We start from the raw sequence: 20,559 nt of genomic DNA, 5'->3' as shown, positions 1-20,559 counted from the left end.
AAAAGACGGTAACACATTGGGAAATGTTTTACATTGCTAGAAAATAACTAAAGGGTTTTCTTGCTTGCCTGTTTAGCAAAGAAGACTGAGACTGGGGAGCCTTGAGTTAAACTCCTAACTGTTCTTGTGGGGCCTTAGAGAAGTCAGCTGGATTGAGCCTCAGTTTACCAAAAGACAAAATGGCCTTAATGCTTTACTACATTATTGGGGTCTTGTAAATATTTATTTATCAACATCTGTAAAGTATGTTGAGTCCTAAAATGGACGATATTTTCCAAGCATAAAGGAAGACTTTCACAGGAACGGTAAGTATATTTGTATAGTGAGAAACTGTAGTTAAAATACAAGTAAAATTTTGTTTTAATCCAAAAACGCTGGTTTGTCTCTTCATTGGCTGTTCACCAATTCTGATTGGTGAACAGCAAGAACAGAAACAGTTATGTTTAGCATTTTATTTCATGAGCTTTTGTAGGTTTGTGTCTAGGTTGATTTGATACAGATATGTTGATGTAAATCCTCAGCTGTGCATAGTAATGATGGTTCAGATACCTGCTTTTATTTGCCATTTTATGGTTAGGGCAGCTAGTGAGCTGTTTGGAGAGCAGTGGAGCCCAGGACCCCTCTCATGCTTGCTTTCACATAGACTACACCTATTATCCTGCTGGAGCCTGGGACGCAGCCAGCTCTTTGCCAGCCTAGGGTTTCCCCATATGGAAGAATGGTCAGCTGCTCGATAGGAGAGCTTTCTGGCTCTCCGGCACTGCTGGAGCAGCACAAAATAAGGTTATGTTACATTGATGATGTCAGGAAAATTTACTAGAGTCATCCAAACCGGCCACTTGGAAGGAGGGTGAGTTGCAGCACAGGCACCACTGAATTGTATCAGTTACACTATGTGATTTTCCCCCCCCCCCCCCTAGAACCGCAGTAATAACGTGAACAGTTATTGCAAGTACAGCTAAATATTTATACTTTGCATTACCCTACAAATACCCTCTTGTGTGATATAAAGCTAAAATGCTTTGTTTTCATTTGGTAAGGATGACTAAGTCCAACCCAATTGTGGCTTTCCTTCATTCCCTTACTTTGGAGTTTCGCAGTCATGCTTAGCTCATGAAAATAACACTGTCTTATCCTTACTCTTCTGGTCCCCTGGTTAACAAGTCAGGCATTCTTTTCATGATTTACTGCTATGCCTTTGAAAACCCTCAATATCCTTATGTAACTACTACAGCTTCAGACCATTATTCCACTGTATTTTTTTGTTCCCTGTATACTAGCAAGGTACTAAGAACCTATTCCGTGTGTGTGAGAGATCCTTGTTTGTAATGGCATCTTCAGGTTGTCACACCCCTACCTTTTCCCTTCAGGTGTTACTTAATGTTATTCTTTTGGTCTCTCACTAATAATATAGTATTTTTTTTTCTTTGTAATCTTGCTTAATCACTGCTAAACCCACTGCCCTATATAGTATTCTGTCTGTCTTTAAAATCTGGTATTATTTACCCTTCTACATTGTTCATTTGCATATTACAGAAAGAGGATTACATGTGTTAGAGACAAACAATTAGATGCAAATATATGAAGCAGGTTTTTTTAGCCAGTGGAAATGAACTTTTATGTAAAATGTAAAAGTTGGCATAGAGTGAAATTCAGCATAAATGGAGCATTTATGACCACTACAGAAGGTATGTATCTTTTTTTTTCTTTGGATTAAATTAATGACATCAGAATGGATAGTGTAAGTAATATCAGGTATTTATAAAGTAGTTTGAAAGCAGAGCTATTGCTCTGTGTGAACATATATTCCAGAAACAGAATGGTCTGTTTTGGGAGCTTTTCATAGCTTATTATCCATATTTCATTTATGGGGAAAAAAAGGTGTTCTGGGCACTCAGCAATTCATGCTTGCTCAATCTTTAGAGTTGATAATCATTATGAAATAATTATGAAGATAATAATTATGAAGTTTGGACCTCACTGAACATCTTCTGGGAAGACGTTCAGGCAGCAGGCAGCACACATCTTGCGTAGGTGATTGTTGGTGGGACGGTCGGTCACCGAAGTAAATGGACCTGGCTAAGTCCCCATGTTTATCGTGATTTATTTTCATCATGTCTACAGGGAAAACAGCAGCTGCTACAGGAGTGGCTACTTTTGTGGCTACCACTCAGTTAATGTTGAAACTTGAACGTACGTGACATGGCCCTTTCCTCATCCATGGCTTGCTTATGACTTCTTTCCAAGACCCTCACTTTACCACAAGATCTCTTGGTCTTACCTTTACTCTGATCCCTTTTCTAAGCCTAACAATTCTTTCCTTTCATGCAGGCTTACACCTCCTAAACTCATTCCTTAATATTTGTGTAAAAAGTGTATACACGAAGCTGTAGAACTAACAAGTTGCGTGCTAATCACCACATGCTCCCCAGTCATTTTACGGCTATTTTGAGCATAGTTTTTTTCTCTCCATCTGCATGTTTTATTTGGAGTTTCTAAGGGCAGAAATGAAATTGTGTTGGAGTCTTTTATGTAAGGGCAGAGGTTTTCTTCACTTTGGGGGACTCTAAGCTCAGTGAATGTATGTGTAACTGTGTTCTCATATGAGAAGTGCTATTTGTGTTTCTTTCCTAGGATTAATAACATAAAAAAGATAAGCACAAACATCAGGACCTTGCCTTGTTAAGTTCCTTGGAGCATTGGCTGTGTCCTGCTGTTTGTTTGTGTAGTGTATAGCATATTCTGGATGCTGTTGCCGTAGAAATTTTATCAAGAAAATAATATGGGAAGAAAAAGTCTCTCTCATTCAATATTGTCTGCATACTTGTACATGTGTGTGTCTTGATTTGTCCATTCTTTAGCATGCTTGCTTCATTCATGATTCACAAAGGCTGTAGTTAAATATGAGATATTGATTGAAGGGATAGATAATTCATTTATACCTTTGTTATTGAGTATTACAATTTTCAACCATTTCTTTTTCCTTTGATTTAACTGCGAAAGTGGATGGGACACAGAATGGCCTCATTATTGTAGGAGTATTTCTCTGTTCCCTGCAATGATTCCAAAAGCTCTTGCACACTTCATCAGTATTATTGTAATTCTTTGGCTGCAGGATATTTGGCAGCTGTTGCACCCCACTGGCAAATCCTATTCAGACTTCACTTCCATTCACCATTGCCATTGGAGAATTGATTTCTCTCTCCTCTGCTCTAACCTTTCCCAATTCATTTTGGATTGTTCAATGTGAAACATTTTAATTTCATATCATACAGCCATTCAGCTCACAATCCTTTTTTAACCTGTCACCAGGGTAACAGCATAGCATGCTTTCTTTAGGCAATCAAGTTTTTATTTCACATGCTTAATGTTGCATTAAATGTTTGCATTTTGTTAACCCTCTTAAATACTTTGAACTGTGGATATATTTCGCAGGGTAATGAAGTCTCTGATTTCAGTGTCAAGTCTTCATAGAAATTGCCTTATTTAAAATAAAAAAATAAAAGAGCAGAAGATGAATACAGTAATGAGAAGATTATTAGTCAAATCCCAAATGGATGAATGAGACAAGCATCTGTAGGATGGCAAAAATATTTTTCTTCTGGAAAACCATCCAGAAGCTTATAGTATGATCTTTAGACCTGTGCTTTAGGATTACTCTTACCTGTAAGTGCTTGTAGTCAAATTAATGCAAATATGGGATTAACTATGCAATAACATGACTTTAAGAAGTGAAATGTCTGGCCTATACCTGTCAGTCTGCTTGAAACTGTTTGCCAGGTATGCGTATAGAACTGCAATAGCAAGTGAACCGCTATTACTGACTGAATAGCAAGTGATTTATTGCATAAAAATTAGAATCTCATGGGATGATGCAATTGATAAAAATACAAAACGCATGTTTATGGCATTAACAACGGGCTATATCCATTTTATTGGAAATGAGAATGATAATGGATTTGGAGTACTTCACTGTAGATGGTTACAAAAATAACATTAAACAGACATTTTCATATGTGAAAAAGCATTGATGTCATCTAACTGTGACCTTACAGAGCAAGTCCTGCTTGCCTTGGTATAAGAATAGGACAAGCTAGGTTTGCCTCCACCTGTTTGGCTGGAATTCAAAACAAATTTTTCATAGATGTTCTTAAAATGCCCAGGATTTTACATCCTATGTCTTTAATTATAATTACAGGTATAGTGTTAAAGGCTTTTTATCTGTCACGTTCTATTCTCAATCATGTACGTATAAAAGATGTGAAAAAAAATGTATTTAATTTTAACAAGTGAAACATAAGAACTCACAGCGTTGTAAATAAGGTCAAACTCTACTCATTTATAATGAAATAAGCCCGCTATAAAGAAAACACTAATAATAAGCATTTTAACACTGAAATGCTAATTTTACAGAGCTTCTTGTTTGCAGAATAAATCATACGTATCTGGCTTTTTTTTTTAAAGCAAAATATCATTACTGTATTAGCTGGACTGTTTGAGTTTGCATTTGATACAGCTCTCTTTTGAAGAGGCAGCTGCTTATTAGAGATCAGACCCATAAAGTTGACTTTGTTAGAATTTTTCTTTCAACAGCATACAGCTAACTATACAATGCAGTTCCTTCTATTAATTTCCAAGCTTTCTGTCCAGTTTCCTTTTTTCCTAAGTTGTGCTATAAGCTACCAAATATTATTACCTGCCAAAAGTGGTTTGGCAGTGTTTTGTTACTGAATTTTGCCAAAAGGAGCCAAACATATGGTAACAGTTAATTTATTGGTTCTTCTAACCTCAAGGGAACTCTTACAGAGAGCATATTACCTTTTTATCTAACATATTTTAAATAAAAGAGCTGTTGGCTTGAAATTTGATATGCCAGTATAGAAGCTGACCTTCCATGCAGTTATGCTTGATTCAGTCTTGTTTAAGGGTAAGATTAAAAGTGCAAATGTGTAAGATTGAGCTAAGGCTTTTTTCTGTTCAGTTTTTAAAGAGTCAGGTCACTTTTGCATAGTTTTAGTGTGTGTGCGTGTGTAAGTGAAAATGTTGAAGAAACATTTTCAGGAGAAAAATGAGTCCCGCGTTTCCCTCAGAAGTCCTGAGAGCTCTTCCTTCACTTTTTTGATAAGGCATTTCCTGATAGTGCATTACCAAGAGGTATCTTAAAAATATATATATATGTGTATATATATTAAAAAAAAAACAAATACAACCTCCCTTCCCCCAAAAACCACCACCAACAAACAAACAAAACCCAAGTATTTTTCACTTTTTTATATGTATTTTCCTAAGTAGGATCACGGGTCCATTTGTTGCTCTGTGACTGTGAAGGTTTGTCTAATTGTAATGGGAAAAGTATTTGAGAGGTAACACTGCTAATTGTGCTGTTATGTGCTGTCATGAAGTTGAGTTTGATGTCTTGCACGACTCAAAATCATCTGCTGATACGCTGTCTATATTTGAGGTAGCCCTTTTTCTTCTGCGTTACATAGTTTGTATTCTTCTTAACCTGATGTTGTGGTGACTCTTAAAAACTACTTGAGTATGTCATAATATTTCAGATGAGATACTTAACATAGATGGATAGATGGTGCCTTAAATGAAAAATATTCTGTCTTCTGTTGGCAGATACTAAGTATTCAAAGGCCTGGATCTGCATTTAGACTGCCTGAATGACTTTTTCTTCTGTGATTATGAGCACTTCTTTAAAATATTTCATGGATGGCTCTTTAGTGGTTTACTTCTTTGTGTAATTGGATGTGGTGCTTGGAGTTTGTTTTGGCTGTGGCTTCCCTTTAACATGTATCTTCAAAGCCTAGAGTGTGAGAAAGACTGCACAGGAAAGAGCAGTGCAGAACCTGGTTCTTTTAAAACCAGGGATGTTTACCCATTGATTTAGACAGAGGTGACATGTCTTTGTCCTGTTCTCTCTGTGGTGGTTCATAAAATTAAGTCTTGCTACACTTGTATTGGGAAAAACAAAAAAACAAAAACAAAAAAAACCCAACTTTTTAAAAATCTGGAATACCTGTTAAATTTTATCCTCCCTAGGCTTCAAGCTTCTTTTACCCCAGTGTTGTGGTATGTGTTTCTGAGGCTCCTCGCTCTGCCCTGGGTGGTGGTTTGATACACCTTGATCACGCAGTAGTAATTTTCTTCAGGTTCTGCTGCTCATTTTTCTACCAGGCACCGAAATTTAAAGCCAGGTCTTCATCTGGCTGTACCCAACTCTTATAGTTCTTTGACGAGGGAGATGCCATAAACCAACAGGTCTCCTATGTTCATTGCCTTGAATGAGTGGCAGCACTTCTTTTCTAAATCCTACATTTCCCCCCCACCCCAGTGCAGCAAATCCTTTTTTTCTTTTACCGATATCCTCGGACAAATCACAGTCATTTTAAAATGTTTACTAACATCAGGTCCACCTTACTCCTCTGTTAGCTGTGATTTTCCCACTCTTTGATCTCAGACATCACATTGTACAGGTTTCCTTTTCCCAAGTCTTAATGCCTGTCTTAACTGAATCCTTCTGAGTGAATAGAGCAAATCTCTGTTTTAGTGATTTCCAAAATCGTGGAAGTTTTATGGCCATTTAAGCCTGCGTCTCCTCACACTAGGCACTGCAGCACCATTCCACAGCTCTCATCTCTTCAACCTCCTCAGCTTTCAGTAACTCACACGTGTCTTCACAGAAGCCAGGGGTAGTGAGAGCTGATCGCCTTTCTGCTGTTCCGCCCTTAGAAAACTTGGATTGCTGTGAGAAATTTCCATGCCTGTAAAGCTGGCAGGGTCAGCTCATCTCAAACAGGATAGCCCAGAAGGGGCTGCAGGCATTTGCATTTTAGAAAAACTATGTTGGATATGGGTGCAGAGATTTTGGGCTTAGAGGGAACGTGGCTGTCATTTTGTACAGGTTCCCTCAGCACAGCACAAAGGAAGGGTTGGAATTGAAGAAATTGTGAGAACTGTTTCTGAACATCTTCTTACAACATCTGCTCTCAGCTGCCGGTCACTGCTTCTGAATGTGCATTTTAAAAGTATTTTGGTTCTTCCCTTGCGTTCATTTGTTCCTTTACTGATTACTGGTAGCATTGCACATAAATTTCTGTGAGATAGCAGGGGGCATGGTTACACTGGATCAAAACCAGCTAAGTAGTGTATGCCACGTCATGTTTGTGCAACAATCTTACCTTACATTTTCTATAAAATGTCTGTTTTCTCTGTGTCAGAAGAAGCAGACAAGTTGTTTGCTGATGGTTGTTTGCATTTTTCTCCAAACATTCTATACAGTTTTACATACCAGTTTAGAGAGGAAAAAAAAGCTCTATCTTTTAAAACTGTGCAATCGTTTAAAATAAATAATAATTGGATTTGTAAGAAAATATGTTTTAACGAAAAGTGTCTTCTATACTATATAAAATATACATATACAGCACAAGGTATATATGTACCATGTTTATATGTATACACCATACATATATATATAAGATATATATATATATCACTATGTAGTGTGTGAAAAACATGTTTGGTATTTTGGAAATTTATTTCTTTGATTTGCAAATTGCCAAACTACCTTGATTTAGTGCTAATTGTCATTGCAAAGGCAAGGAAGGAGAGGGGACTTCTGGGTAAGTATATTGGAGAAGTGTGACTAGATCCTTGTCCTTCTTATACCTCATTTATTTGCTGTGAATCACTGAATATTAGACTAGATGGAAATTTGGTTCTCCCAATATGGCTAGTTTTGTGTTCCCATGCTATCTTGGGTATGATTCTCCCCAGATAAACACAGAGGACTCTAAGTAGAAAACCCACTTTCTGGTAGTCATTATATGCAGTTGTGTTACTGCCACTCTTTGGGTCCATCCCATCTGCACAGTTAGTGGGCAGAAGTTTTGTTTGTTAATACAGAGCATAAAGCATTAGCTGTTACAAATACTTGAGTATTTTTTCCCGGATCTTATTTTTGTCCTTCACAAATAATAATCCTAATTTAACTAATCGTTTATTCTGAAATTGTTTCATTCACATCTGTTGCACATAGCTTTAGCTAATTAGGAAGCCTGCACACCATTTTTTATGTTGGCTTTCTTCTCTATAGTTGTGAACAATAGCAGGTGTCCTATTAAAAGGATGAAAATATATTGAGTGAAGTAGAGATTTATCTTTTGAATGCATATGATTTTGTTAAATAATTAGAGCTTGGGTTTCTGTGGGCCAGATTCATAGTACTAAGTGGTGTAATAAATACAGATGAGTGTCACCTAAAGGTGGTTCGGCCTATCTGAGGTCTAACTCCTTGTGGAGAGGCACCTTTCTCTCTTCATTGGTTATAAATAAATGGTTAATATCAGGTAGCTAAAGCTCTGGTTTGAACTCAGGATGTAAGCTAAAGGTGCAGTAGAAGATCTATTGATGGTAATGTGAGTCATCGGAGCTCTGTTATATGCTATAATTGTCTAGATGTGAAGAATTAGTACTTCCTGAAGATACGCATGTTTTATGTTATCTAATATAATTTAATTTTTAATGAACTCTTGCGGTTTTTCATCTTCTGTTTTTTCTTACTAACCTAACAGAATTAGTGGCATTAATCTGTTCAACAGGAATGTAGTGCACAAGAAATAGAGAACAAAGCTTTAAAATCTACGAGACATTACTTTTTTTTTTTACGTCAGGTAGAGGAAGTAGCTGTTATGTTGTCTGCCAGACATTGGCTTGAGTACCTCTAGCCAAATGCTCTGATCAGATTTGTCTTTGGTTTGGTAGTGCATCGCTGATGCTTGTGCTGTCATCCAACACCAGTTCTTATGTATGCATTAAAGATGCATATTTTTGTAAAGATTCCAGAAAAATATATTGTTGCAAATGTTTATCATTTTATGATATAATCATATTTAATGATATTAAATTTCTTTAAATATTTTTGAATTAAATCTTTAAACATTTTGAATTAAACTTAATCATATTTAATGATATTAAATTATGTATATTGTTGCAATTCCGTGTTAGCTTCCGTTTCTTACACTACGGCATATAGGATGGCCAGTAAGGGAAAATCTGATCATCCTTTTCTGGGATTGTGTACCATCTTGAATGTGTATCCCACGTATTTCCTGAGTTAAGCCTCATGGCGAAAAATCACAACAGAGCAAATATGATCAGTACAGCTGTATTACGAAAGTGATTTCAAGCATGAGATGATTAAGCTGTTAGATGCACTCTTTTGGCTCTGCTGCAACCAAGTTTGCAGGAGGTGGTCAGTTCTGTGATGGGTGAGCTCTAACAATACTTGGAAATCATGCTGAAGCCTGCTGTGTTATGTTTTCCAAGATGCACAAAAAAATAATAGCATTCTTTTTTATTTTTATTTTTTTTTAAATAATGACCTTCAGGGTATTGCACAGGTGATGGGCTAAGTCAAATCATAGGTACTACAAAATGTGGCAGAGAGAAAACTATTCCATATTTCTGGCAATATGATCTGGTTTTAGTAGACTGACAGATTAAAAAGGGGCTGTAGTGAAAGAACTAAATGAAACCACTAAATATGGGAAAAATAGAAGTCTTTACATGGTTTTTAATAACAGCCTCAAAAGGTTATTTGGATATAGTGTTTTATAGAAGACATTTTCAGTTTGGTTTGAAGACTGGTTTTGTTTGTTAGCTTAATATAATTTATAATTTTTCATTAGTTTGCATACTGTATTCCCTGTGGGCCTTTTAGAAGGTTGATGCTCTTACCCCCAGTGTTTTTGCCAAATTTCCTCAGAGATGGCCTTATTCTGATACCTTCCCTGTCCATTGACTGTAATAGCTCTCACTCATGATCTTCTTGATTTAATAAATTGAACAGGTGCTGACAGGTTTCACTGTATTGGGCCACATATCATTTATTCTTCAAAGAAACGCTGCATTTCAGTCAGATGTCACTGGCTATAATGGTGGGTATGACAGTCTGCGGGTGCAGATGTGCATCTCTGAATATGAAAGGTTAATGTATTTTTGAGGGATTAACCTTGTAAATTACTCATAGTTGTCGAAACAGTGATGTGTTAAAGAAGGTAACTTTTAACAGGATAAGGATAGGATAACTGGCATGTTAAAGTTCTTTTCAAATTGAAAGCTTTACATTTGATTTGAATATAAATGTTTTGTCTTCCAAACTGGCAGAATGATTTTTCAAAAGTGCTGCACTGAACAAGGGGTTTTGAGCCCGAATCTAGGAAACAAGTGTCGGTTTATCTTTTAAACTGTGGGCTGATAACCAAACTAAATACGGAGCTTATGGTTTTGGAGGAGTGCGGATGCATAAATTGTCATTAAGGTCAGTACAAGTGGCTTTCTGGTTCATGCTGAGGAGCAGATACTCTCACTATGTGTGTTTGACTTCAGATTAGTTCTGGTCTAGTGCTATGTGCCCATTTGTAGCTATATGGTGCTGGGTGCACTTCTGTCCTGCTTGTGTCGGGCAAGGATCTGCTTCCTATGCCCAGAGTCTGTTCTGCAGCGTGAATCAAAGCTTAGTAGGTGGAGGTGACTGTGGTAATTTGTTTCAAAAACTAAAACACTGTTTTCACACCCATAGTATGTTGTTTTCATTACTTCTGAGATTGCATACTCTACAGAGTTCTCGTGTAAAAGTAGGTGAATAACTGAAATTTGAATTCTGAGAAAAGGAATGATGGATTAAAGTAGCAAATGTGTTTTGAATTCACATTTACAGCAGTTGATAGCAATTTAGTTCAAAATTAGTAGGCTACATTAATTAACAGGCCAATTTCGCTATTGGATGATGACAGGAAGCCTAACACAGAATTTGCCCGGGTGTCTTTTAAAAATAAAAATAAAAATTAAGTATAGAAAATTGCATTGTGCATAGATGTAAAATTGAATAACTCTTACCTTATCAAACCTATCAGTAGATAATCTTTTAATTATTTCATCTCCGTTTCATATTAGTAGTTTAGAAATTGCTTGTTTTCAGTTTTTAATATGCACAGGAAACCTGTAATATTCTAAAAACACAAAGTGAAAAATAGCACATTATTGCTGGGCACAGCTGTTGTTTGAATGGAGGTGCAGGAAGCAGGCTGCCCAGCAGCTACATCCCAGTGCCATCACACCGTACGGGAGGATATAACTGCTACTGGGTGATGCTAACAGAAGAGCTGTGGTCCTCCTTACAGCATCACAGCAAGTTGTTCTGAAGCTTTTTGAGCATTAAAAGAAAGCAAGGTAATTATTGTAAGACTGTTCCTAAATACTTGCACAATAAGAGAAATAAACTTCCTTGTTCAATATGGAAAATTTGTACAGGAAAAAGATGTTTGTCTTCTTGTAGAGTGTATTATTATTATATGCGTGCAAAGCCAAACCCATATTAAAAATGAAGAATGCAACAGTATTTGCTAGACAGAAACACAGTTGTTGAATTAAATATTTTAATGAAATATTATTTAATGAGAAATTGCCCCAAACTTTTATTTGATGATGAGGATTTTTAGATTTTTCTTTTCTGTATAGTAGTTTTCAGTACAAGTCAATATTGCTGACTGATCTTATTAAAAACACCTGCTTCCAAGTAGTTCCTTTATTTTCATAAATAGTTTTGCTGATTTAGGAAAGATGGTTTGAAAGAACAAATCAAAAGCGCAGACTTGTAAATTACATGGAAAATAACTTTTCTCTGTGTTTGTGAACATATGATTTGAGTAATGCCTTTATGACTTAAAGCCAGATTTTCCACCTTTCTTATCAGAAGCAGTGGGGCACGTACTATAACTTCCCTTTGGAAGGCAGGTCAGAGAAGACTGTATGGAAGGAGTTCATCATGCCCTTCTCTCACCCTTGTCTTGTCAATTCAACCACAGTGCTCCCTTTGCTCTCTCCCTTCACACAAGATTTGAAGCTTCCTTGCTTCTCATCTCACAAATACTTGCAATGAGACAATGAGCACCATCTCACCCAGCATTAATGCTTGTGGTGTTTACTTTTTCCAAGAGCAACCAAATACTAAAGTAGGCTCTGACATGCTATAGGAGGAAGTTAGTTTCAGGTATCAAGTACATTTATTTATTTGTGATTTTCAAGGTACGCTGACATTTGTTGAAGGACTGGGCGGTGTGACCCTCCTCTGAAATCGAGGTCTCAGGTTGTACTTGCAGCTCCCTGCATTGCTTTGTGTTTCATCCAATTTATTAAATGCAAAGTGCATAAAAAGTTTCCTGGAATAGGACCAAGTACCAAAACTCTTTGTCCTGGGGGATGCATCATCAGGCTGTAAAGCTGTATTTTCTGTGTCTCAGTCTTCAAACAGAGGTTGGCCAAGCATTGGAACAGGCTGCCCAGGGATGTGGTGGACTCCCCGTTCCCAGAGGTATTGAAGAGATGTGTGGATGTGGCACTGAGGGATGTGGTTTAGTGCTGGAACTCAGTAGGTCAAACTGATGGTTGGGCACGATGATCTGGAAAGTCTTTTCCGACCTGTGACTTTCTCATTCCATCCTTCCATCAGCAGGGAAGGATGGTGAGTTCCCCCCCAGTGCTTGCCTGGACACTGGCTTCTTGCTCTTGGGAGATGAGAGGTAGATTTCAACCCTCATAGGCTGAGGTAGGTTGATAACCCAAGTCTTTCATTCTCTGGGTGTATGTACTGCAAGCATGAATTTGCTATAGCAAGATGGGCAGTAGCATAAATCCTACTTCCTTTTCCTCATAGATTGAAAACTAAGAGCCATGAAAGGCTTTTCAAGACGCTTAGAATTTGTTGATGTTAGCCTGCATGCTCAGAGCACAGGTCTGCTCCTTAAGGCTATGGAGACAACGTTGACAGAGGAGCCCTGAGTTCCCGGACGCCTGCTAGGCTGATCGGGAAGCTAGCTGTAAAGCAGGCGAGCCGGAGCGACGCGGTTTGCAGGCCCCGAGCCCTGCGTTCTTTGAGACCTTCAAAGTGAAAGAGGGTAAGCCAGGGTGAGCTCAGGTTGTCTGCAGGGTTACTTGTCAGTTAAATGAAGACAAAAAAGTGGTTGAGCCACACACTTAGATCTGGGTAGCTAAATTCACCCTGGATTTATAGGACCTAGGTTTAACCATTTCATTACTTAGCCTTAATCTGGGATTCACTGATGAAGGTGCTGGAGGTTTTCAGTGGACATTGCATTGCAGGTCTTTATGTCAATCCCCAAAAAGGCTTCTATTAAATGAAAAGGAAGCATCCAGATGTGCATTACTTTGAATCAAAGCACACTTCACTCCATAATGTTTTTTTAGAACAATGCTTTCTGTTTCACAGTTTACCTCCCATGTAATTTTTTTTTCTAGTGGTCACTATTCAGATATAGTACACAGCTATAACGATGCGTTTGTTACTGATCTAAATTTAATATGTAAGAAAATGCAGTATAAAACCATTTTGACATAACCATTTTGACATAATCATTGAGTAATTCAGCCTTTGTCTGATAGCTGGCACACAGGCTAGTAGAGGTTATTATTTTGTATGACACATGCAGAACTATAATTTAGTCTGATGGTATATTTTCATACTCTTGGTGAAAGGTGTATGTGTACATAATGCATGCATAAAGTAGAAAGAAGGGAAACCCATTTTTAGGTATAGATGCATCAATCTGAATATATGCAGAAATGTGTGTGAATATATGTAGAAAATATTTCAAATTGCTGAATAAAATATTCCCATAGAATATTCCCAGATTCTTAGGTTCCTTTCACATAATTTTTAGTTCTTAAAATAATCCTGTGAAAGTGCTGCTTTTATCTTCTCTGTGCAACGATGAACTTTTATGTTGGAAAGTGTTGAAAGTGCTCAGATAGTAAAGCTTAGATTTTTGTTTTGTTTGGCAGTACACTTCTGTTTAGAATTCTTTTAATCTATCCATTCCCTGCTTTTATATTCATCTGATAGTTGAAGGTTCTGTGAAGGATATTTCTTTGTATATGAACTTATTAAACCAATAATGCTCAAAAATATATGATTTACAACTTTTATTTTTATTTTTTTACATAGCAAGATAGACTCCTGTTTGAGTTGTTAAATTTCTGTTTGCCTTTCTTGAGTTTTTTTTTTTTTTTCTGGGGGGGAGTATGGAGAAAATAAGAAACAATTTATATGGTAGATCTAAAGTTTCATTAAAATTGCTTATGCCCTGTCCCAGGCATTTTAAGTGGGCCATCTGTCTAAACATCTCTCCATTTTTTTCTGATCATTTCCTCGACTTATTCATGAACCATGGGAGGGCTCCTTTGTAGTCTCCATGTAGCTGGTTCAGTCTACCCCCACTGAATACATCTATGTGCTTGCATAACATATCTTTTCACAGTGCTGGAAATTCTCTGAACTTGGTTCAGATGAATGGCCCACTTTCTGAAGGTCTTTTTTTCTCCCCCTGCAAAGATTTGTATGCAGAAACTGACCTTGGTGGCTACAGAATCCAGCACATTATTCTTGATCATTTTACAGGCCACCTGCTGTGAAAGTTATGATGAAGGATTTCTTAATGATTCTTTGACCATTAACATTGTTTTAAGTCAATATTTCACTTTTATTTAACTGCTGAATAGGTAATTGCACATTTGAAAAGCAGCTTTATGGAGTGTCATATAATTTGGTCTTCAAATACTTATAATCTTTCATAACTGGAGAGTTTGTTATGATAGTTGGCGATTTCTCTGCCTTTACCTAAAGTATTATGCAGCAAAAATATCAGAAGTAAAGAGAATTTGTAAGTTTTCCCCAGCATTAGAACTCACATTTTGAATTGGAAGAAAAAAAAATCCATATGCTATTTCCTGACCCTTTAGGAGCTGGTGACATTTATCATAGCTCATTACATCATCATCAGTAATCGGGAGAGGGAAGTTTATTTGCCACAAACTGCAGAAAATTGTAGTTTTATTGAGTCCCTTCTATCCGATTGGTTGATGACAATCAAAATGGACAGACTGGAGCAGAGTTATGACTTGACTTGCTTTTTTGACTGTCTGTTTTCTTTCATTATTTGTTTTTGACTAGAATAGATAATAGTTTAACTAGTGTCTGTTTTCCATGAGCACAGTGTGTGTCGAGCTAAAATTTTTAGCAGTTGTCTGTTTCTCTCACTGAAAATTTGCAAGGAAAGCAGGAGCTGTGATTGCTGTGTTATTATAAAGTGTGTCTCTTTTTCTTTCGTGGCAGTTGAGGGTAAAAGGGATGTAATACACTGTGCTGTGCATGAAATAAATGATGATACCGTGACATCACCTGCAGTTGAACAAATAGTGACAGAGATGGAAAATAAATAAACGACTAAGCAGGCAAATGGTGCTGTTTTGCTTCTCACACCACTTACAAATTTTTATAATTTACAAGGTTTAGCTTAATACCTTTATGACTTAGAGCTACGCCATCCACCTTCCTCTTAGTATGTGCCCCATTAGCTTGTGATAGCTTCCCTTTGGAAGGCAGGTCAGAGAAGACTGCGTGGAAGAGGAGTTCATTGTGCCCTCCTCTCACCCTTGTCCTGTCGGTGCAGTCCCAGTGCTCTGTTTGCTCTCTCCCTCTCCTTGTGTATAATGCTAGCAAGGGAAAACAACACACAGTTCTCTGTGGCCCCGCTTCCTGTTCACCCAGCACTCATCTTGCTGCTAAACTTGTGTTTGTTCCTGCAGCCAACAATCTCCACACATAGAGTCATTTCTTTGATTTTTCATAGGCTAGAGCTGGAAGAAGAACGAGAGGGCACATTTAAACCCTGTGATTCTGAATCTGAGATTGGGATGAAAGCAGCTTAGATACTTGGCCTTGTTAATGATAGTAAAAATGACACTATTTTGTCTTACAGCATTTTTTTCTGTAAATAGAATATCTCAGATTTCAGCTTGGTGTGTAGAATTTTTAAAGTTACACATCTTTGAAAACAGCCAGAAATTTGGGGGTTTTGTTATCAACTAGTGGAAAACATATTCAGTAGTCCTGATGTTTTCTTGATGTTTTCTCTTTGGATGGCTTAGAAGAGTTCTCTGCTAAGGAAGCAAACTTGCCCGAGAACAGAGTGGCTATTTCCCCTGCACTTGGACTTCTCATATATTCAAAAAACCAAACCACAAACAAAACACCGAAGCCCCCTTTCTTAGCCTGGTAGAAACTCTGGCATTTTTGAAGCAGTTCACAGACTGGATCAGCTTTCAACCTGTTGACATCCGAGAAGGTTGGATTGGACTTTGATCCTTACTTTTGAACTTCGTGATCCTTAAAAAAAAAACAACCCTACACACAAAAACAAACAAAATAAAACCAAACAACCAAAACCAACAACAACAAAACAAAACACACACACACAAAAAAACCCATACCAGCAAACCTAAAACAACAAATCCCTCAATCCCATTAAAATGGAGTCTATTACTACGAAGTAGTTTATTTGAAAGGAATTTGATTTAATGAAGAAAAAGCAGAATTCTTATGAGAATAATTAATACCGTACGTATCCATCTTAGTGAATAAAACCGTAGATTACAGTTAAAAAGCCAGAGGCATTTGGTTAGCAAAGCTGAAAAATGCGAGAGGATCCAGCAATTCCAGGAGGGATATAAAACTTGCAGTGGACTTTGGTATTAGATACAGCTCTGGACCTTGCCCTCCTGACCACCAGTGTTGCAGAGAGTGGAATTATATGCCTGTGGGGCAGTTTGAAACCCCGGAAAAGCAGTGATCATAGCCATGCCTTTCAAGAGGCATGCATCCTGTTTGGAGATACACTTGACAAAGCTCAGCAAGACAGGCCCGAACAAAAATAATCCCTGCTGGAGAACAAGACTGTCTTTCCTTTGATGGCCAGCGGCCAGACCCATGAGGTCACTTCCAGTCAAATGCAATATGAAGCAGGGCCATGCCAGCAGGATTATAAGGAATCTCATGCCACCAATGAAGCAGATCTACTAAGCTGTGTTTGAGATGAGGTCTTACCGCTTATATGAGAAATATTAAGTTGCTATAAACTACTAAATCTTGTTTATTTTAATAGAATACTATCTAGAATTTAGCCAAGTTCTGTCAATAATCCCTTACATTCCTCCTTACTCCTGGTGCTCTGATGCCAGGAAATGCAATGAAAATATCTCTCCGCCTGCTACCTGTCAAGGAAATTCCTCAGTTCCTCTTCTTCAGGAACTCCAGTGTCTGTAGTGTTTCCTATCAGCCAGTGTCAATGTTTTGGTGACATAAAGGAATTTTAAGATGAGGTGCTGAGAAGTGTCATTGCATCCAATAAGCCATAGATATTTCCTCAAATTTGTTGTTTTCACGATGGTCTCTGTGTTAAATGCAGAAAGTAATGCTTGGCTTCATTAGTATGGGAATAGACTATTTTGAATATCTGTTGCTCATGAACTTTGCAGGTAGTGTTAGAGGTGAGCTAAGATGTTTGGTGAAAGTTGGCGTAGACTCTACTTGGCTTGGACTAATGATAAATGTATCTATTATTTTAGCTAGTACATTTAATGTTTCATTTTTCCTCTTTTCGGTCATGTTACAAAGCACAATTTTTGGAAACTCTTTGCCTGATTAGGTACCTGAATGTGTATTTGCCTTGATTTTAGAAGTTTAAAAAACCCAACCTTCTTAAAGGAAGTGCCTAAATCCTTAGCAAGCCAGTGTGTTGTCCTTGCCTTAGGCAGAAAGCTTCTCCTCCTGTGGCCTCTGGAGGTCTCTCAGGTGCTTCTCCCTGTTGATTCCATAGACAAGCTGAGCGCTTCCTTTGGGTGAGATGTGGTTCACTGGGCACCTGAATCCTCAGCAGACTGCATGTGACACAATCCAGAAGAACGTATTTCCATGTTTTAAGAGATTGAAGGCTGCACTGAAATAGGGTAGGGTAGTAAGCTGTAGTAAGTACGGAGTTGAAGTACAAAGTTGAAGAGACTTGGGAAGCTAGGATGAGGGAAAAAAATCAAAGTTATACATTTTAAATAAAATATCTGGCAATTACTTATTTCACCCTGAATTAGCAAGAATGATATTTCAGGTCTGATTCCCTCGATGCCAGGTGAGCTTCTTTAAGCTGAAGTTGAAAAGATTCATGGTTCTTGTATTACCTGATAATTGATGCAGCCACAGACTGCTGCAGGAATAGGTATAATGCTGCACATGGGTTGTGATACACCTTTATTTTTCTGTTTGCTTGAAGGACTCTGTGGATGAAATGCTGTTAAAATGTACATTAATTATAAAATTATGTGTATTAATGGTTTGGCTGAATCTTTTGTGTCTAATTGGACTTTAATTAAGGTTTACTGAGGATGAGATGAAGGGAATAGTGATTATATTTTGCCCTTAGAAAGAATGCTGCAGCTATTGCTGTTGCTATTCTTCTGCCAACCCACTTTCTCATCTGCTTTTCATCCTGTTTGAATTAATTCTGTAGTGAGTGCTGGCTGTATTCAAGAGCCTCCTATAACTCTATCAGCATACCCAGTGTGTCAAGGCAAGTCTAGAAAGAAAGTAGAGTGTATTTTCTCCTCATACACCATTTGACAGAAAAATGTATCCAATATTTTTTTCAAGTATGATCTCCAACTGTGTCTATAGATTAATGATGTTTTATATCCTTCATGACCATCCTATGAGGAAAGCGCTTCTGGTTAAAATGGGAGAAGCATGAAATCTCTGTTAAAAATTCTTCTTCTGTCTGTTTCTTTTTTAGAATTCCTATTGCTAAACCAAAGAGAAGTAGCTGGGAGCTTTCTGTGCATCTAGGAGATGGAATTTACCCTGTTGCAGTTTCAAAGGATGGCTCATCATTTTCTGTAAGTTCTGCTCATTTTCCAAGAAATTTGTTGCATTGGAACAATATACGTTATCCTTGACTCCTACTGCAATTCTCTATCTGTTCAGTGACCAAACTAACTGTTTGCTTTGTCTTTAGTAGACATAATCGTGAATTACAAAACAAGACTCGTTATGTTAATTAAATAGTACTAGTGTACAAAGATTTTTCTCTTCCTGCGTCTGTGGAACATTTTTGTATCCACTTGTTTCTTAAATTACTTTTCTAATTAACAACCCTGTTTTGTGTCTTGTTTAGAAGTGAGGCCTTATGCTTCAATTGTAAATATTTAAGAGCAAGAAAAATAACTGCAATGTTGAGAAACATTACATTAGCTTAAGTTAGTGATTAAAAAAACAAATCAAAGAACTGAGCAAGTTGAATATATAATCATGTTGGAATGGAATTATTCAGCACCTCAGTGGTAAAACTGCATGCAGGCATAGTAAAATGCCAATATTTCAAGATATGCCGAGATCACTTCAGATGCATGTGTATTACCTATTGTTTTACAAATATTTTAAGATAATTACTTAAACATTTAATATTGTCGACATGAAAGGTGGAAGGAGAGAGCATGACAACAGAGCAATGGTAATGCTGTGTTCAGTAGTTCAGCTGTTCAGTAGATCAAAGCCAAGATGCAAGCTGGTTGAATTATATTGAGACAGTAGATATATAGAGAGAATTACTTCTTAAGTCCATTAATGGTAATTTCATAATCAAACAGATTTTTAAAAATAGACAGCTGACTTGCATAATATCTGTTGACTCCTAGGCAGAAATTTTCAAAGGAGTCTGAAGAAGTCAGTTTTTCTTAGAGTCATTGAAATACAGGACTGTGAGGAACCTCAGGTGTCTTCGTCTGTCTCTCACAGCTGTTTACTCTTCTTGCCAGTCTTTACTGAGGAATGTTCTGCAACATCTGCTCCGTGATATTTTTATAGTCGTGATGTTCAAAATCACAAGATTTTTTTTTTTTGAAAAAGGGTATTTAAATGACAGTTTAAGTCAATTACGTTTTTAGGTGGTTATTTTCACTTAAATTTCTTTTTTAACACTAGCTCTATCTCTGCCACATTGTATTTCACACACACTCCTGATGACTGAGAAAAAAGTGTAAGTAGGGACCAGGAACACTTTCTGTCCACATGCATCATAGGCGCACAGAAAGAAATGATGTGGAGAAGATCAGCAGTTGTAGTCAGCACCTTTTAAAATTCTGTCTTGCAAATATACTATTTGAAGTCTGAAATATGGAGTTCATTTTAGCTGTCATGTTGATTCCTCTTAGAAAGAATTCCAGAAGATCTAGAATGCAACTTTTTACTCAGTGCATAGCACATAGCATTGCTCCGTGGCTGTGACACTCACCCCACATGTGGAGTTGTGCTTTGGGAGCTAAGGCCATATCTGCACACAGCTTTTTACTGAATTAATTAAATTTATATAATGTCCTAGGTATCCTGTGAACTTGAATACAACCCATTGTTTAGACAACAAAACATCCCTGCCAGATTTCAGCCCAACTCAGACTGGCACTGGTTTGTGTGGCAGATAGCCCTTCCTAGGAACAGTCATTGCCCCCAGCCTTTCCACCTTTTTGTCACCATGTCTCTATCTAACAGCAGTCAGCCTGGAGCTGTCTGTGGCTATGAGGAAGGTAGAAGGTGGCTGTTGCTTGTTATGGGGATTGTACACACACATATTTTTGAGCGATTTACTTCAATTTCAT

At 37.4% G+C, this 20,559-nt stretch overlaps 1 protein-coding gene across 1 annotated transcript in view; it reads left to right on the top strand.

The window, feature by feature from the left end:
* Positions 1-20,559, top strand: part of PCCA (propionyl-CoA carboxylase subunit alpha) — a 284,588-nt gene that overhangs the window by 155,603 nt on the left and 108,426 nt on the right. The window contains 1 exon segment of the mRNA XM_040538044.1: positions 18,702-18,804. Coding sequence (XP_040393978.1) covers positions 18,702-18,804 — 103 coding nt within the window.

The sequence above is a fragment of the Cygnus olor genome, chromosome 1 (assembly GCF_009769625.2).
Source record: "Cygnus olor isolate bCygOlo1 chromosome 1, bCygOlo1.pri.v2, whole genome shotgun sequence".
In the NCBI taxonomy this organism is placed as follows: Eukaryota; Metazoa; Chordata; class Aves; order Anseriformes; family Anatidae; genus Cygnus; species Cygnus olor.
This window is presented reverse-complemented; position numbering and strand designations above follow the sequence as displayed.